General features: G+C 36.1%; 1 protein-coding gene across 1 annotated transcript in view; it reads left to right on the forward strand.

The window, feature by feature from the left end:
* LOC145266361 (excitatory amino acid transporter 1-like) overlaps positions 1-21,494 on the forward strand; it is a 183,501-nt gene that overhangs the window by 158,810 nt on the left and 3,197 nt on the right. Inside the window, exons 8-10 of the mRNA XM_080121984.1 lie at positions 4,165-4,398; positions 11,321-11,515; positions 20,442-20,576. Coding sequence (XP_079978110.1) covers positions 4,165-4,398; positions 11,321-11,515; positions 20,442-20,576 — 564 coding nt within the window. The remainder of the gene's footprint in view (positions 1-4,164; positions 4,399-11,320; positions 11,516-20,441; positions 20,577-21,494) is intronic.

A 21,494-nucleotide genomic window follows, 5' to 3' on the forward strand; every position in this document is an offset into this window, starting at 1 on the left:
GACTCCCCAAGCACCTATTTTGCAATTTTGACCACTTAGAAGACCGTTTTTTCCGAATGAAATCCGATTAAGTTTTCAGCGTGTCTGAATATCCTACATACCAAATTTATAGTCTTTAGATGAAAAATTCGTTGAGTATATAGATTGAGAGTCGCCCCCCCACGCACATACACGCATTCTCACTTTTATAGATATATTGATAAGTCATATAAAAAGTTATCAATATCAGATATTAGAATTTATATCTTAATAGCATCGCATCTAACATATCGATATTATATTTTGCCTAGCCAATTTATTTTCTTCTGCCCTTTATTTTGTTTAACATATCCAAATATTTGCTCCAGATTGTTTTTAAAAAAAGTCATTATTCCGCTTAGAAGAAAGATGATTACAATTGTGACAATTTTAAATTATGAATCATCTATTATATTAAATCTCACCTGTTTAAATGTATGTATGTTTGTATGTATTTATGTTTGTATGTATGTATGTATGTATGTATGTATGCCTAAAACCTTCGACAGAAGCGACGGATTTTCACAAGATTGATAGCATTTTAAAGCGAAACCCTTCGGACGACAAATATCGAAAAATTGGCTAAAAACATTAATTTCTTCACCCTCAACTGGGCACTTTTCTACAAGGAGGGGTCGCTTTTTTTCGCCGGTATTTTCAAAAGTTATCCCCTCTTTTCGATTTACTAGCCTTAATTTAAACCTTCGCCACTTGCGGTTTGGCGATGGACACAACGACAAAGACGTCAAGTTTTTTTTTTTCACGTTCTTTTCCCCCTTTGCGGTATGGGTTCGAGCCTGCCTGCCTACTACCACTTTTTATTTTTTGCTCAACACACATCTCCAAACACCCGGGCAACGTCGGGCACCTAGGCTAGTATAATGCAAGGGAAATAATTTATATTCTTACCTGCAAAGATTTATCTCCCTTACATGATTCGTTTTTTATTTTCTCTTCTTTATAATAACATTTTTTGACCACTTTGTTTCTAGGATGGCATAAGGTCATTTGCTTAGGGAAGATGGAAGAACACTTTTACATATCTACATAATATTCTGCTTTTTCCTTCTGTAGTTAGTCCGTACGTTACGCTTTGAAAATGGCCAAATACAATATTTGAAGGCCAAACTGTTCCCAAAAAAGAAATAATTCCCGAAATTCTAACCTGAAAAAGCCAATCTGGCAACCTTGGACAAAAATATGAGACTGATCACGTTTATCGAATATCAGCCTCGTTTTTCGAATATAATAATAATAATAATAATAATAATAATAATAATAATAATAATAATAATAATAACTAGCGGGACCTCTAGAAATTCCACAGCAGCATTTTTCGTATGTAATATATTGTTGCTGGGAATTCTATGGGCGTTCTGTTCAGCACGAAGGAAGGCACAATCATATTATTCTGGCCCTTTTATTAAAACTGTATCGCCCCCTTACTAAAATAATAACTTTGATATATTGTCTAAGCTGATTATTTCATTACAAACACACACATCGATCAACTCACATTTCATCATTTTTCGTAATTCTTGGATATGTTACTAATTTCGACAATATTTTTTTATAATTTAATTTAAACCAACGTTGTCGCCCAACCTTACTAAAATAATAACTTTGATACATTTGCTGGGCTGATTATTTCATTACAAACACACTAATCAATTATCCGCCATTTCATAATTTTTCATAATTCTTGAGTATGTTACTAATTTCGACAATCATATTTCATAATATATACCCACATTATCGCCCCCTTATTAATAAAATAATAATTTTAAAATATTGTCTGGGCTTATTATTTTATTACAAACACACTAATGCATGAAATCACATTTAATCATTTTTCATAATTCTTGGATATGTTACTTATTTTGACAATCATTTTTCATGATTTAACCAAAATTTTCGCCCTTCTCTCTTTACTAAATAATAACTTTTATATATTGTCTAGGCTGATTATTTCCTTACAAACACACCAATCAATTAACTAATATTTCATCATTTTTTTCGTAATTCTTGGATATGTTACTAATTTCGACAATAATTTTTCATAATTTAAGCCCTCCTTATCTCCTTCCCCTTTACTTATATAATAACTTTGATTGTCCAGTCTGATTATTTTATTATAAACACACCAATCAATTAAATCACATTTCCTCATTTTTCTTAATTTTTGGATATGTTACTAATTTTGACAATAATGTTTTATAATTTAAATCATCCTCGTCGCCCTCTCTTACTAAAAAATTACTTTGATATATTGTCTGGGCTGATTATTTCATAAAAAACACAACTATCAATTAACTCACATTTCATCATTTTTCTTAATTCTTGGATATGCTACTCATTTCGACAATTATTTTTAATATATTTAACAGACATTATCAACCCCCCGCTACTAAAATAATAACTTTGATATATTATCTGGGATGATTATTTCATTTCAAACGCACCAATCAATTAACTCACATTTCGTCATTTTTCATAATTCTTGGATATGTTACTAATGTGGACAATCATTTTTCATCATTTTAACCCACACCATCGCCCTACTTACTAGAATAATAACTTTGATATATTGCCTGTGTTGATTATTTCATTACAAACAAATCAATCAATTCTGGGTATTCTCATAGTTTATATGTTTCACCTATCTTATCCAACCCCGGGTGACGCCGCATATTCTGCTAATATATATCGTTCACCTATCTCATTCGATCCCAGGCGACGCTGGGTATTTTGCTACTATATGTTTTCTACTTATCTCATTAATTACTGGGCGACGCTTTCTGATAGTATATATTTGCACATCTCATTCAATCCGGGACTGACTGTTGAAAATATACATTAAATAAAGTAATGTTTTAATCATAAACTGTTTCAGTCATTTCTGGGACCGACTTTATATCCCAAACCCATTGCTAAAAATATACATGAAATAATGTAATGTCTAAATAGTAAACTGTTTCAGCCATTTCTGGAACTGATTTATAATCCCCACCCCACTGTTGAAAATATACATGAAATAAAGTCATGTATAAATCGTAAACTTTTTCAACCCTTTCCGGGACTGACTTCTTATCTCCCATCCTACTGTTAAAAATATACATTAAATAAAGTAAATTGATGTCGGCTCCGATAATGCTAAAAAAGCGTATCAAGAAAAGTTGTTCAAATTCTCTGCGATTGTTTCAGCAATGGAGCTCTAGAGTTTGAATTTTAAAGGCAAAAATGAATCGTTAGAAAAAAAGAAAAAAAAGAAGAAAAAGGAAAAAAAAAGCCCAAAAAACAAAACAAAAAACACCTCAAAATTCTATTCAGATTTATACAGTTTCTCAAGATAAAAAAAAATATATACAACATCCGATAATCCGTGCCAACAGATCCATCTTAATTGTTTACATGTCAGACATCTTAATGGGGATTAAAAGAAATGAAACTACACGAATCTTGCTTAATTGCTGTCTAATGGCGTAGGATCAAATTTAATGCGAATTTTAAATGGTTGAACTTTCAATTTTTTTTTAAACTGAAATTTGGGTAATATTTATTGATATCTAAGACCTAATATTAACATTTCACACACACACACGCACACACACACACACACACACACACACAAATATCGGAAATATCTAATTTCTCGAGAAAGGCTTCCACACACTTTTTATTTAATTTTCATAAAACTAAATTAAATACAGCACATTACTGCCTTTTTGTTTTGTATAGCTTCAAAAATGTGCAACCAGAATTTAAAAAAAAAATCGTTGGATTCATCGGACTACTGTTCTCATCTTGAGTGTCATTTTCACAACGTTTCGGTCGATGATATTCTTCTGCACGTTGAAGGTTCAATCCTCAGTGTGGGCGACCGAAAAATACAATTGCGAACTACTAAGGACCTCTATTCAGTCATAACTGAAAGAGCAAAAATATGCTACCCGCGTGAAATAAATAGAGGGTTTGAAATTCCGTTACAAACATTCCAGAGTTCGACAAGATACATCTGAAGAAGATCGGAGGTTACATCGACCGAAACAAGATGAGAACAGTAGTCCGATGAATTCAAATAATACGAATAATCAATCCTTATCTAAAGTATTTAGAAACGTAATATTTATTTCTTTTATTTGCCAGGATAACGCCGGTCGGTGTGGCCAGCCTGATAGCGAGTTCAGTGGCCCGAATCCCCAACTTGTCTTCCCTGTTTACCAGCTTGGGGAAATTTACGGCCACTGTGACCGTCGGTCTTTTTTTGTACATGTTCATTTTGCTCCCAGTCTTCTACGTGATTGTTTTCCGGCGGAACCCGTTCCGATTCCTGGCCACCTGCATTCGACCCTGCATCATCGGATTCACGTTCACCAGCGGGTAAGAGCGATATCAATCCCTGCCCATCAGTATTTTCCTTCTTTTCGTTGGTTTCGTAACATTATTTCTACATTATTGATGGTGTCTCATTCGCATGGCTTCCACCTAGAAACTTATATGAAGACCTACTCAAAATCGTGATGTCATTCGTCATCGGTCAACTCAATAACTTATCAAGGAAGAAAACCACTCAAGGATAAGGTTTAACGGTAGCATTTTCAATCTATATATAAAAAAAACAGTAGATCTATGTGTGTATGTGTCTGTCTGTGTGTAAATATTTAACCGATAAACTCTTAAACTATTAGTCACAAAACACTGAAATTAATAGGAAATAGTTATCATGCACCAAGGATGGTTTATAACATAGTAAAATCTTTGTTTAGATGGATGAATAACGCGTACAGAAATATGTCAGCAAGCTGAAATGTAAAATGTTCAGTTCATCTTGCCGACATATTTGTATTAGTTTGTGCATGCGTAAAACTAATCATAACTAGAAGTGATTTAATTATAAAACTTTCTTATCTGTCTGTCGGGTAAGCTCAAACCGTAGGGAATGCGACTGAAGCGCTAAATGCTTTGGTTTCGATTCTTACTGATGGCACCTAAGTCATTTTTTTTTTTTTAATTTTGACATCAGTACTATATATTAGAGACATACTATATGTTGGAGACATACTATATATTGAAGACAATTTATTTTCTTGACATTTTATTTTATTGATAATTTATTTTATTGACAATTTATTTTGACAATTTATTTTATTAACATTTTATTTTATTGACGACTTATTTTATTGACATTTTATTTTATTGACGACTTATTTTATTGACATTTTATTTTATTGACATTTTATTTTATTGACAATTTATTTTATTGACATTTTGATTTTGCCTAGGCAATTTATTTTATTGACATTTTGATTTTGCCTAGGCAATTTATTTTCTTCCTTCTGGCATTTTGTTTAACATATCAAAATAATATTTGATTCGGTTTGGGGTTTTTTTTTTAAGTCATTATTCCGCTTAGAAGAAGGATGACTACAATTGTGACAACTTTAAATGATAAGCCATATAATGTAATAGAAATAATTTATATTTTTACTTGGAAAAAAGAGAGAATACGAAATCTACATTAATTAAAATATATTTAAGCTTGTGTGATTTTCACAACGTTTCGGTCGATATGAACTCCGACCTTCTGCAGAGGTTATATCGTCCGAAATATTGTGAAAATGACACTCAAAATGAGAACAGTAGTCCGATGAATAATAATACAAATAACCAATCCTCATCTCAAAAATTCAGAAACGTTATATTTAAGCATATTTTTACGACAGGGCAAGACTGTCCCCTGCTAGTATCAAATAAACACGCGAAGTGTTGATACGTGCTAGTCTCACGTTGCTATATCTTTTCGCCGCATTTCATGAGTGGCTGTCGGTTGTCTCGCCTGTTTATCTTAGACGAATAAAACTCATTTAATGAACAAAAACACAAAAGGAAACGTCTGCAGGGCGTTTTCATATATGGTTTCAATTGTAGATGATCAACTCAGGAAAAAAAAAGAGACTAATGTTATATTAGCTATTTTACTTCTTACACTTGAACTTTTAACTTAATGAAATTAGTGACACGCAAAGATTTATCTTCTTTACATCCCAATAAAAATAATTTCTACATTATTGGCGATGTCTCATCCGCATAGCTTCTATCGAGAGACTTTTTTTTCTCTTCTCAAAAACGTGATGTCATTCGTCATCGTTCAATTCTTTTTTATAATAATTGTAACATTCTCAATATCAAATAAAAAGAAGTGTTCCTTATACACACAGGTGCGGTGTGTTTATACGCGTGTCTTTTATCGTGTTGCCTTACGTGGTTGTTTCTGTTCGTCGCGTTTTATTACTGGCCGTCGATTGTCTCGTCTGTCGAACTAAAACGAATAAAACCTTTTTTCCGAAAGAAAGAAGACACAAGGAAGACGTCCGCTAAGTTTTCGTGGAGGTTTTATATGATAACAGACTTGAGAGAGAGAGAGAGAGAGAGAGAGAGAGAGAGAGAGAGAGAGAGAGGGGGAGGGAGACTAATGTTATCTTATCCACTTATTAACTTCTTAAACTTTATTTTTTAACCTAGTGAAATGAAAGACGCAGAGTGGACAGATATCGAAGTAACATTCAGGTTAGATTACAAGTTCTCTGCATTAATTATTTTGCTGTGCCTCGTTTACACGGTTGGCGGAGAGACTGAACTGAAAATCTTAGATTCCTCTTTGCTCGAAAATGTGACGTAATCTTTCCCTGTCTCTGTTTTGTCTAGGGCGTTTCACCTCTGCCTCCTGTTTCATTTTTACGCCACCCATCTTCCATTCAACCAATGGAACGATTCTGTTTTACAGATCGTGGTTACCATGCACTCAGTGTGACCCTTGTCAAAATTCACATTAGCTAACTTAATCGCGATTGATGTGGGGACCACAATATATAACATGATAAGACGGATACATTGGCAGTTGACTGAATGCAATTTTTCTTATCAGAGAAAAGAGGTTTGCAAAATATACAGTAAAATTTGCAGATTAATGCATTAAAAGATGAATTGAATTATATTTGCATAAAATATTTATTATTTGCGTAAAACATTTATTATATATAAGTTTACAAAGTTTCATAATGATTATGAAAGCAGAAACAAGGAAAAAGTTGAAGTATATATATATATATATATATATATAGAGAGAGAGAGAGAGAGAGAGAGAGAAAGAGAGAGAGAGAGAGGGGGGGGAGATATATATATAGTAAGTTATAAAATATACATGACAATTAAGCTACACAGAATATTCTGTGTTTCATCCACGCTAGAATTTATCAGGCTTATGCCTTTCCTAGCGTGGATGAAACGGGAACATTCTGTGTAGCTTAATTGCCATATATATTTATAACTTACTACCTAGCTCTACCTACGTATTGAGCACTGTTGAAGTAAATACTTAAAGTTTACACATAAATTTATACTTTCGTATATTAATTTATGTGATTGAATTAAGTAACCATATATATATATATATATATATATATATATATATAACCACTAAACTTATATATATATATATATATATATATATATATATATATATATATATATATATATATGGCAGAAATGGTAATCAATAAAAACTGAATAAAGTGCTCAATACTGTTGTAGAGCAAATATGCGTTTTATTTTTTATTGCCGTATCTTTCTGTTAAGTTACATTATTGTTTCAGCTATCCGGCCGTTTTTTTTTTTTTGCCGTCTGTAGCTTCCTCAGACTTTTACAGAAATGTTCGTTGTTATGGGATGAAAGAGTGAAAGAGTGAACAGGGGAGGGGTGCGAGAAGCGCGGGGGAAAAAGAGGAAGGGAACAAGGGGGAAAGGTTGGAGGGGGTGTTTGGTATGTCGGTAATGTTTTAGTTTTGGAGTTTAAAGGAGGGTCTGGGAAGTTAATTTCTGGTGTGGCTGGGGCATAGGGATACATGGAGAGGGAAGGGGAATATATGGGGGTAGGAGGAGGAGGAGGGGGTACTTTAAAATGTCTTAATGTTAAAGTATTTGGCGTCTCGTTGGTGAGATGATTTCTTGATAAGTACGTCTTGGTTCGCTTAGGTTCGGAGGCGGGGGGTGCTATGGTTTGGTTTATTTATTTAGTTTTTATTTGTTGTTAATTGTTTGGAGAGGTGTGGGTATGTATCTTTGCAGATGTATATAACGAGAGCATATGTGTGTGCATATGTGTATGTGTGTATGCATGTATATCTGTGTACATGCATGCGTGTGGGGACGTGCATCTGTAGGCATGTATATGTATGCGGAGGAGTACACCGGCGCTCACGTGTGCACCCACATCTAACCAAAAAAAAAAACAAAAAAACATACAAATGAAAATGAAAATATTATGTATATGACCCTGGGAATGAGTTTATGCTCATATCTATGTATAATCATATCTATGTATAGTCATATCTATGTATAACCATGTCTATGTATAACCATGTCTATGTATAATCATCGAACGAAAGTATTGCGCCTATGTACCCACAAATGAACTTAGATTTAAATCTATGTAGACGAATATGTCTATACCAATAATTGTCTGTATAACTGGGTGTGTATGTGTGTGTACACGCATGTGTGCATCCACGTGTGCGTGTATGTGTACATGGGGTACTAATGTATATGTACACGTACCTATGTATACGTGTGTGGATGTGAGAGTATGTGTGACCGCTGCCTGCTGTCCACATACGTGTTTGAGAGCGTGCAGCTGTGTATATATGTCGATGTATGTGTTCACGAGTATTGGTATCTGTGTGTGCACATGCGCTTGCATGTATGCGTGGGGATGCAGGTATGCCTGAATTAATATGCGCGCATGGGCCCGTGTATATGCCTCCTTGGGGGTAGGGGCGTCGATGTGTGTACGTATCTGTGTATGAGCGCATCCATGCTTACGCACACGTACCCAATTTTAGAACCTTAAGGAAAATTTGACGTAACGGGGGCGACGCGGGTGTCTATGCATGCATGCGCACATATGTGCATATATTTGCATGCCAGGGCGGAGATGTATGTGTACATGTGAACGTTTCTTTAAGTATATATGTGTGTACCTGCGCATGTGTGTGCTCGCGCGCGTGGCCGCTAGCTAACCCTCTCCAAACAATTAACAACAAATAAAAACTAAATAAATAAACCGAATCATAGTCCCCCACCTCGAACCTAAGCGAACACCCAACAAGCCAAGACATACTTATCAAGAAATCATCTCACCAACGAGACGCCAAAAACTTTAACATTAAGACTCCAATTTTAAAATAACCCCCTCCTCCTACTCCCACATATTCCCCTTCCCCCTCCATGTATCTCTATGCCCCCAGCCACACCACAAATTAACTTCCCAGACCCTCCCCCACAAGTTCCTTAAACTCCAAAACTAAAACATTACCGACATACCAAGCACCCCCTCCAACATTTCCCCCTGGTTCCCTTCCTGTTTCCCCCCCGCGCTTCTCGCACCCCTCCCCTATTCACTCTTTCACTCTTTTATCCCATAACGAACATTTCTGTAGAAGTCTGCGGAAGCTACAGACGGCCAAAAAAAAACGGCCGGGTAGCTGAAACAATAATGTAACTTAACAGAAAGATACGGTAATAAAAAATAAAACGTATATATATATATATGTGTGTGTGTGTGTGTGTGTGTGTGTGTGTGTGTGTGTGTGTGTGTGTGTGTGTGTGTGTGTGTGTGTGTGTGCCCACAGTCAAGCCACGTTGCAGCTCACAAGAGCCAGGACAGCCAACAAACCGGAATGCTAAGACACGAGTTTCGCCTTTATTTGGACTCATCAGTTGAACACATCCTAACTCGGAATGCAAGGTGAGTACTTTGCCACTTGAGAAAGGCTATTAACCAAAACAAATCAATCAAACTGCGGCGAAATCCGACTATGGAATGAACCTACTTCATCTCCAACATAGAGTCTGGTCATCCAACCAACGAGAACCTAATACGTTGTCTAACAAGTAGGATGTTACCGAGGAGATCGATTCTCATCCCAAATGGTACAAATCGTGAAAATCCAATGACACACACAAATAGCATACAACCCAAAGAGAAGGCGTTCAATAAAGCAGATGTTTCAAACAAAAAGTATATTAAAAGGGAAGTAATTCCTTACCTTGGCGATCTCTCTTACCTCAAAGAGAGAATTAAAACCTTTATTATCTTTATTTAATGTTTTCTTTATATTTGTCTCATATTTCATGAATACCACCAGCACTACACATTAATTTCATATGACATTTTATTGATGTATTATTTTTTTCTCTCTCTCTCTCTTTTGTTTGTCAGTTCGGTTGCTTTACCCGAGATCATTGTCTAGTTAAAAGGACAACGTCGACAAACGCGTCAGTTGCGCCATCTTTCCCCATCATCGAGACCCTATTATCTATTTCACCCCAAAGGAGTAGAGTTTCGTCTCCTTGTACATTCCAGAAAGAGTCAATCTTGGATTAACACGTGTTACAGAGCTCTAAGAGTAATTCTTTCTTTTTTTTCAATTGTAAATTGAGAATAAATGTTAAATATCTCTACTTATATATAACAAACACTTTGTCTGTCTGTCTGTCTGTCTGTCTGTCTGTCTGTGTGAGTTTGTTCTCTATCGACTCCAAAACGGCTGAGCCGATTTCTTTTGAAATTGCACACAAATGACCTTTATGTGTCTAGAAGTGTTCTTAGATAGGCTTTGTATCGGAATGACTTTGATAAGTATAAAAAATCGATAATTAAAAACCCCGATTAAAGAAGGAACAGTCCGATTTTGACCAAAGTTAATACAGCTGAATAGTAGAAGTGCATTTTAGAAGTTTTATCACCGAATAAGCAGGAAGATCTGGTGTTTAATATAAGCGGTAGGTTCTTTGATATGACAGGGGCGCGTTTGAAATGAATGTTTCTGTTTAGAACACAATTTGACCATGATACTTGACTTTTGGATTTAAACTTTAATTCAACAAAATAATTGTATAAAATCAACCTTAGGTTCTCTACAGTGCAATGTAAACTACAATGTATGTGAAGCTTCTTTCTTCCTGTTGCATCATGGTGAATCATGACTAGAGCAGGTAATAAGTTAATTTGATTGAAAAATGGTCGTCTTCACCGACTTCGATGAAAATAAAAGTATTTTAAGTGTGGAACATTCGTTATTTTATCCGGGTAACGTCGGGTCTCCCTGCTAATTGCTTTATACAGAAGAGTTTTATTCAATTTTTCTTTATATTCGTCTCATATTTCAGGAATACCACCAGCACTACACATTAGTTTCATATGACATTTTATTGATGTATTATTTTTTTGTCTTTTGTTTGTCAGTTCCGTTGCTTTACCCGAGATCGAACATTGTCTAGTGAAAAAGAACAACGTCGACAAACGCGTTAGCCGTGCCATCTTACCCCTCATCGTGACCCTGAACGCTGATGGTAGTACGATGTTTATTGTCGCCGCGGCAATGTTTGTCGCCCAACACGCCAACATGGCTCTCAACATTGGTAACATGGTCGCCTTAATGTAAGTATCTATTAACACTGCTGTCAACGTTTTCACAGCTGCATTATCATATCTGTACCCGACGTTTGTATGGTGGAGTGGAACAAATTATATTTCTTTTTCTTCTGATTTTGCTGTTTCGTTTTATATATTTGATTTCAATGTTTTGTGAAACCCGTTGCAGTACGTGAACATATAAATAATATGCTAATATATATATATATATACATACACACACATGCACGCACACAAAAACTAGATGGTAATATACATAGATTTATTTATTTATTTAATAAGGGTATACATCAATTAAGTGTGTTGGGTAAGTAGGAACTCTTTATACCATGGGATTTCGAAGCCTAATGCTTTTCATCAGAAGAGTAGAGAAGATGCTAGGTAACATCATAGGGATGCGATGCGTAGCGATAGTTTCATTAGAAGCGAAATAAATTTGTTGAGCTTTGTATTATCCAAATGTCTTCTCTTAAAAAATTGGTTTTATTCTCTTCCTTTAACTCCCCCATATATATATATATATATATATATATATATATATATATATATATATATATATATATATATATATAATATTTATATATAATATTTAAATATAATTATCCACTGGCACGTGTTTCGTCGTCTACGACTCATCAGAGTGGCTGAATCTAGCGAGATTTGAAAGCGGGACCCCATGGTAATGAGCCCCTAAACCCGTTAATGCTCATCCATCTCGCACGACTGTTTGGATATATCGCGATTTACTTAGATGCTGTTTGCTTTTGTTTTTGCAATGTGTTTTGAATGAATTACGAAAGTGCATTTTTACCTAAATGCGAGTTGGAGATAATTTTCCCTTTAACCAATTTGGTACCCCCACAAAGGGAGCAGCATATATATGATTTTGAAAATATAAAAATATAATTATCCACTGACACGTGTTTCATCGTCTACGACTCATCAGAGTGGCTGAATTGTGGGGGTACCAAATTGGTTAAAGGGAAAATTATTCCCAACTCGCATTTAGGTAAAAATGCCCTTTCATAAATAATTGAATTCATTCAAAACGTATCGCAAAACCAAAACAAACAACATCTATATCTATATCTATCTATCTATCTCTCTCTCTCTCTCTCTCTCTCTCTCTATATATATATATATATATATATATATATATATATATATATATATATATATATGTATATATATATATCTGTGTGTGTGTGTGTGTGTGTGTGTGTGTGTGTGTGTGTGTGTGTGTGTGTGTGTCCTTTCGTCCTCACATTCCATGTGCGATGTTTTTGACAAAGGGTAAAAATTGTTGTTTTATGGGTTGGAATATATCTATATAGCACATCATTGGCTAACGTTTGGCCTTAAAGTAATATTTGGAGAGGGGTGTATTTTTATAGATTATACATCAAGTGGCTTTATGTCTTGAATGGAGCAACATTAAAAATTCTGTCTACTGTTCTTATCTTAATTATTATTCTCACAATGTTTTGGCCGATGTAATATTCGACCTTCTTCAAGTGTGCTTTGTCGAGGTTGGGAATGTAGCCAACGTTTCCGCCGCTCTGTTTTTATACAGGGTGGGCCAAAATAAGGGTCCTATCTTTAAATTTGAATAACTTCCACAAAATAAAAGTTAAACTCACCAAACTTTATGTGTGTAGACTGACCCTTCCGAGATTTTTTTGAAATAAACAAACAAATTTTGGCCGAAAAACACTTCTTTAAACTTACATGAATTTATGAATTTTTAAAAATAGGACCCTCATTTTGGCCCACCCTATATATGTACCCAACGATATGAAAAGGGTCTCGAGATTTCGCATTATTTGGATTATTAGGACAATCTTACTCAAAGGTTTATACTTACAACGTTTCGGCCGATGTAACTTCCAACCTTCTTCCGGTTTATCTAGTCCAAATCTGGAGAAGGTTATATACATGGTTAATTATCCAAAGAACGACGACCATGATGCATCCGCAAGAACCTGTGGCGTTTCGAATAAAGTACAAGTAAATTCAGTTCTAAATGAAACTCTTCTTGGTGTTGAAGGGTAATGACTAAGGATTTCTAGGCTGGCGAAACGAGAGCATGCTAGCCCCCCCCCCTCTCGTGGTGGATTAAATAAATGGTTCCTCTGGAAATTCTGTAGAGATTCCCGAGTTCGACATAAAGTTTTACGTGTTCAACAAGAGGCACCTGAAGAAAGTCGGAGATTAGATCGGCCGAAATGTTGGGATAATAACATCCAAGATAAAAAAAACTAGTGCGAAATAATCGAAATGAAATAAGAGATGAATAGGTAGAATCTGTGTACAAGAAAATCTATCTAAATAAGACATATAACAGGAGGTTTGTGGCACGTGCGTATCTATTTGACAAAAAAACGAGAATGCAGCGTGAATGGATGAAATGAAGTAAAAAAAAAATCGGGGTCTGCGATGTATAGCGTTGTTTGGTGCGATTTTCGCTAGATGTTTAAGAGATAAGATCTCATTCTACGATTAACGTTAGATGGCTATGAAAGAAGTATTAAAGCACTTTACAAAATGGTAGGTAAAAGTGTTACAAGAAAGGTTGTCCCCTTTTCTTTTTTTTACATGGAGTTCACCACTTATCAAGGCCCAATGGCCACTCAGGGATAAGGGTTATTGTGTGTACAGTAATCAAAGGGATAGTGCAGCAATAGTATTGGAGAATTGGTAAGGTGTCATTACTTAGGAGGGGGCGGTTCATCAGGAATTTGTTTGTGTTGGACTTGAAGACATCCAGGTTGAAGTCGGGAGGGAAACAGGCAAGCGGAACAGAGTTCCACAGGCGTGCAGTTCTAAGAAAGAAGCTTTGTTCATGGTATCTACGTTTTGATTTAGGCACAGATAGAGAGTGGGGAAAATTATTGACGGTGGTTTCAGCTAGTCGGGTGTTTTTTTGTGAAAGATTGGCGAGGGGGGACCAGAGAATGGAGCTCAGACGAGCACCTGCCATGGAAATAACGATAGAACAATGACAGGCTCGCTACGTCTCTTCTGTGGGAGAGAGGTTGCAGGGTAGAGAAAAGGGCATCCCCCACCAAGCCACGGAGTCTATTTTGTACTCTGTCAAGGCAGGATAGGCTGTTTTTAGCAGCCCCCGCCCAGATGTGGCAGCAGTACTCCATCTTTGGACGTACTTGGCTCTTATATAGATAGAGAATTGCATCATTAGTGAGATATCTTCTGGAGCGGTAGAAGGATCCCACCATTTTCCCAGCGACCTTGGCCACAGACTTGATGTATGTGTTCCATTTAAGATCAGGTGTAAAGGTCAAACCCAGGAGCTTATCAAAGCCTGGGACCTCCCTTAGACGAGAGCCATCCATTTCAATTGATGCCAGATGGGGATTAGAGGGTTTATGATATAGAGATAGGAGCTTGGTCTTAGATGCATTAAAAGTAACCAGCCACCCCTTTCCCCACTGTACCTCGCGCTCAAGATCAGAGGAGAGAGAATCAGAGAGAACATCATCATTTACGGCCTTTGATGTGTTGCCATAGATGGTCGTGTCATCAGCATAGATGTCAACGAAAGATTTTAGTTGTAAATAAGAAGAACATTAGATAAGTGGAAAATGAGATTAGGATAAGCCGAGACTCGAACCCTGTAAGCAAGATTCAGAGATAGATTCAAGCAAGGTTCAGAGATAGATTCAGAAAATGGAAGGTTAGAATTTCGCTATTGTTCAATTTCATATAAAATAGTTAGATATTGTTGTACTGTAAAAAGAATTTAATTGTTCATTCTTTTATGGAAACTAAATTAAAAAGGTCAGCTAGAAAAGAATGAACAATACAAATTAAAAAAATATATTGAAAAATAGGTTAGGTTGAAAAATAGGTTAGGTTGAAAAATAGGTTAGTAAGAATTCTTTGTTTGCAGAAGTGTGTTTTGGAAACGTATGCTTACCCAAGTGAGTTGATCACGTTTGGAGCCATACATCTGACGTCATAGCAGAAAGGGAATTTCTCAATATAGGAGCTAGGATTAGCAGATTAATAAGACAGTCGGGCGGTCGGACTCAGAGTCCAGAGTCTAGAGTCGGCAGTCAAGCAGAGGAGGGTCCCTTTAGAAGCGAAGGGAGAACATTTAACCATGTAGAAACTAATTTGAATTCCTGACGTCATCATCATTTCGACCGGTCAAATGGAATAAAAAACATCATCGATTTTTGTAACTGTTGTCTTCGTGTCGTCATTCAACCATTGAGGTAATGTGTAATCATCTTAATATGAACTTTGTATAACTCCCTTCCAGGTAATGTGTCCCCCTCCGCCATCATAAGTAATGATTCTCCCCTCTGATGTAAAAAGAAATGATCACCCTCTCTCCTCACTAATATAAAATATATAAATGTCCTCTCTCTCTCTCTCTCTCTCTCTCTCTCTCTCATCTCTTTAATATGACTCCAGATATACAACAAAAGTGTTTCCGCATTTGATTAGTGTGTTAGTGGGATTGTTGCATTTGAGGTCCCGTTTTTATATTCATAAATGCGGGATTTGATGTTTCTGGCTTTATCATAGTAAAGCAGTGGCGGGGTGTATTACATTGAGTGTGACTTTTGCTAAACGTTTAAGAAATAATATCCAATACCAAGATCTACGTTAGATGGCTATTAAAAAAAAGGATCAAAGCATTTTCGATGCACTGGCGGCGTGGGAGAACACGTTTGCTAATTTAAACGAAACCGATGAATACTTCACTTTTGGTGATTTCTTCTTACGTTTAATTTTCTCCTTCAAAATATAAAAGAACAAAAATAAAGACGCACAATTTATAATGAAACAAAATTAAGCATAGAAAGTTTGAATGAAAAACTGGGTAAATCTAATTTGTTTAAATCCAGACATACAACCATGATATATATATATATATATATATATATATATATATATATATATATATATATATATTTATATATATATATATATATATATATATATATATATATATTTATATATATATATATATATATATATATATATATATATATATATATAGCTCTAGGACATTTAACTATCGAGCTTATTATATATCTAAATTACAACGAGCATTTCCTGTATTTTAATTAAACTAGTAATTTCACTGTTACATTAAAATACACTTAGCTCTTTAGACTATTATTCTAATCTCCTTTAAATTATATATATATATATATATATATATATATATATATATATATATATATATATATATATAACAGGTATATATATGTTGTATAATTTTTAATATATATATATATAACAGGTATATATATGATATATATATGATATATATATATTTATGCATACACACATACACACATACATACATACATAATACACACATACACACACATGCATACACACATGTGTATATATATGCAAAACATACACACATACACACATGCATACATACACATGTACATACACACATACGTATATACACACATACATACACACATGCTTGCATACATACACACAATAGTATATACATACAAACATGCATACATACACACATACCTACACACATACACATATACATACCTACGTATATACATACAGACATACATAGATACACACATACATAATACGTACATAGATATATACACACATACACATATACATATATACATACACACATGCATACACAATCTCCAACCAGACCTCTTCTGAGTCAGCATTGTTATATACCAGTGGCAAGTGGAGGTTCAGGACGACTGGAAACAATTCGAGCAGAGAGCACGTACAGTGCCTAGAATTCCCAAATGGTCACCCATCTGGTACTAGTCAGGCTCAACGTTGCTTAACTTCGGTGATCTGACGAAAACCGGTGTGTAACGTGATTATGCCATACCATATATACATACACACATTCGTACATAATACATGATGATGATGATTGCAACGTCTTGTCAGACGAGTGCCACTCCCTCAGACACTTAAAGTCCATGAACCCAAAAATGACTTCCATATGATGTTACAGAGTCTTAGCTTTGTGCGACAGCTAAGTCTCTCTCTCGGTTCAAAATGTTGAGATCCAGCAACAAGCAAGAGCAAGATAGCCAGCAACAAGTTAAACTGCAGACCAGCTTACTGCGGGTACTGGTCTCCTGCATTATGGTTTTTTAAATCAGAGATTTGCTTCTCCTAGAAAGGTTGCCTTCACCACTGCTTACAGGAGCCCTCTCCATCCCAACACACACATACATCCGCACAAACACACACAGTGCTAGTTGACCGTTGACCCCGAAAAGGGGTTCATTCATACCTACATACATACATACATACATGATGGCTGCAACTCGTTCTCGAGTATTGCCATTACTTAATATATCTCTTGCTTAAATGACGCAAACATGAGCGCAACTAGCAGCACGTGTCAGACAATCACCTCTATGAACCTCCTATAGTCCTACACATCCAATGTTGACCGGGTCCAAGCTGTGGTGCCCCGGACACCTACTAGGCCAGACCCTAGAAGTTCCAGAGCCTTTATTGCCATTGATGCTTCAGGTTACAGCCAGCCTTTTTGTCATCGAGATACACACTGATTGCAAAATGTGTATTCCATTGCATATCAAGTAATGCCTGTGCATTGAAGCTTTTTATAGTGAGGAAAGATTTTGCACTGAGACATTCCCACTCTCTGAACAACTGCCACATTGAACCAAAAAGAAGAGCATGTCAACATCATTGAAAGCAGCAGTCGCTGCAGGTTTTATATCAGGGTTTCCTTCTCCTGGGGAGGTTTCCTTCACCACGGCTTACGGGAGCCCTCTGACCCACCATGCCATTTGATCCATGATTGGGACTTAGGTTGCTGGGCACCAGAGCATACTCCACACGCAAGTGGGTCATGTATGCCGCAGCTGACAGGGTCTAAGCTCCTCTGGAGGTTTCTGTCAGAGTTACCTCACCCTTAGCCTTTGGTTAAAAGAACCTTGACCCGCAAGGCAGTGGAGATCCAGTTATACGACGCAGGACACTCGCCGTTCATCAGAGCCCCGTCTTCGTGGCAGTGGTTATGACGTGCACGTGGGGTTGATTTGTCTGGGAGAAGCACAGAAAGACGCTAAGACATCTGTGTGCTTTTAACACACATCCACACACCAGACCATGACCACTAATACATACATGATGATTGCAACGTCTTGTCAGACGAGTGCCACTCCCTCAAACATTTAAAATCCATGAGCCCAAATACCTGAAGGAGTATCTATACAAAGATGATGTTACAGAGTCTTAGCTTTGTACGACAGCTAAGTCTCTCTCTCGGTTCAAAATATTGAGATCCAGCAACAAGCAAGAGCAAGATAGCCAGCAACAAATTAAACTGCAGACCAGCTTAATGCGGGTACTGGTCTTCCGCTTTATGTTTTTTTAAATCTTTTTCTGGGCCAACGGCCAATACATACATACACACATACATACGTATATACATATTTACACACATACACACACATACATACATACATACACACATGATGATGATTGCAACGTCTTATCAGACGAATGCCACTCCCTCAGACATTTAAAGTACATGAGCCCAAAAATGACTTTCATCACCACAGGGCTATTTTAATAGACAAATGTCTGAGGGAGTATCTACACAGATGATGTTACAGAGTCTTAGCTTTGTACGATAGCTAAGTCTCTCTCTCAGTTCAAAATGTTGAGATCCAACAACAAGCAAGAGCAAGATAGCCAGCAGCAAGTTAAACTGCAGACCAGCTTAATGCGGATACTGGTCTCCCGCTTTATGGTTTTTTAAATCAGGGATTTGCTTCTCCTAGAAAGGTTGCCTTCACCACGGCTTACAGGAGCCCTCTCCACCCCAACACACAAACACTCACGGTGCTAGTTGGCCGTTGACCCCGAAAAAGGGTTCATTCGCCCTTTGGAAGGTCTTGTTTTTAATCCTTCAGGGAGACTAGCCACCCTCCTCACCAAACAAGTCTGGTGGGGGAACCAGTTTAGTCGCCGGTGACCCGACCATGAGGCAGGTTACATGGTACCAGTAGCATATGACATGACCTGACACACATACATACACACATACATAACATACACACATACATACATGACATACACACACATACATACATGCGTACATACATATTTGCACACATACACACACATACATACATGCATACATACACACATACATACATGACATACACACACATACATACATACGTACATACATATTTGCACACATACACACACATACATACATGCATACATACACACATACATACATGACATACACACACATACATACATGCATACATACATACATACATACATGACATACACACACATACATGCATACATACACACATACATACATGACATACACACACATACATGCATACATACATACATACACACATACATACATGACATACACACACATACATACATACATACACACATACATACATGACATACACACACATACATACATGCATACATACACACATACATACATGACATACACACACATACATACATACGTACATACATATTTGCACACATACACACACATACATACATGCATACATACACACATACATACATGACATACACACACATACATACATGCATACATACATACATACATGACATACACACACATACATGCATACATACACACATACATACATGACATACACACACATACATGCATACATACATACATACACACATACATACATGACATACACACACATACATACATACATACACACATACATACATGACATACACACACATACATACATGCATACATACACACATACATGCATGACATACACACACATACATGCATACATACATACACACATACAGACAGACAGACAAACATCTACTGTTTTATAGATTTTGCTTTCATTGCTGTACTTTTCTTTCTACTCCACAGTTTCCTGACTGCAATATCCACGTTGGCGCTCCCTGGGACTCCGAGTTCCAGCATTGTTGCCCTCGTTCTTCTTCTCACTTCCATGAACATTCCGACACAAGGCGTGGCCATGTTGTACGCCATCGAGTGGTTCCTGTAAGTTGCGATCTTTTTCTCCTTATTCAATTATCTTTTTTTTTTTTTTGACCGCGTCCGTTGTTTCACGCGAAACAAAAGTAAAAACTATGAAGCGCCTTCAATAAGTTTCCAGGCTTTTTCGCATGAGCACTTTTCTTAATAGAACACACATTAAACTCCAGCCCCCTTCGAAGTGATCTCCTCCGACTGCAATGCACTTGTTGTACCGTCCCAACAACTTCTGGAAAGCCCCATGGCAGTTCTCTTGTGTGATCGTGTCAATAAACCACTTCAAAACCTCTTTCATCTCCTCAATTGTCTCATAACGACAGCCTTTAAGGTTTTCCTTGAGCTTCAGGAATAACCAAAAGTCACAGGGAGCAAAATCTTGACTATAGGGAGGGTGAGGAACTGTCTTGATGCCCATCTTGGTCTGTGACAAGGATTGAGCACACTTGGAACAAACTTTGAGCAAATCTTCCATATCTTTAGTTTCTCATGAATAATTGTGTGTTCAGTTCCTACACTGACATAAAATTATGCACCTATTGTCTTTATAAACACACGACGGTCCTTAACCATAAAAGTCTTTATTTCACTATATATATATATATATATATATATATATATATATATATATATATATATATTAACAATCAACAAGAAATATATATACAGGGTGTCCGTAAAGTTACTATACAGCTTGCGTGGCATGCTTGATTAAATAAACCTGTAAAAAAAAATATTAACTATTAATACAAATATGATACAATAAAACAATAAGACTGTATAGTAACTTTACGGACACCCTGTATATATATATATATATATATATATATATATATATATATATATATATATATATATATATATTTCTTGTTGATTTTTTTTTTTACGATAAATACGGGTAAATAGGGGTCTTGCCTCGAAGCTCAT

This window comes from Euprymna scolopes, chromosome 41, assembly GCF_053919585.1.
Source record: "Euprymna scolopes isolate OS-2025 chromosome 41, ASM5391958v1, whole genome shotgun sequence".
In the NCBI taxonomy this organism is placed as follows: Eukaryota; Metazoa; Mollusca; class Cephalopoda; order Sepiida; family Sepiolidae; genus Euprymna; species Euprymna scolopes.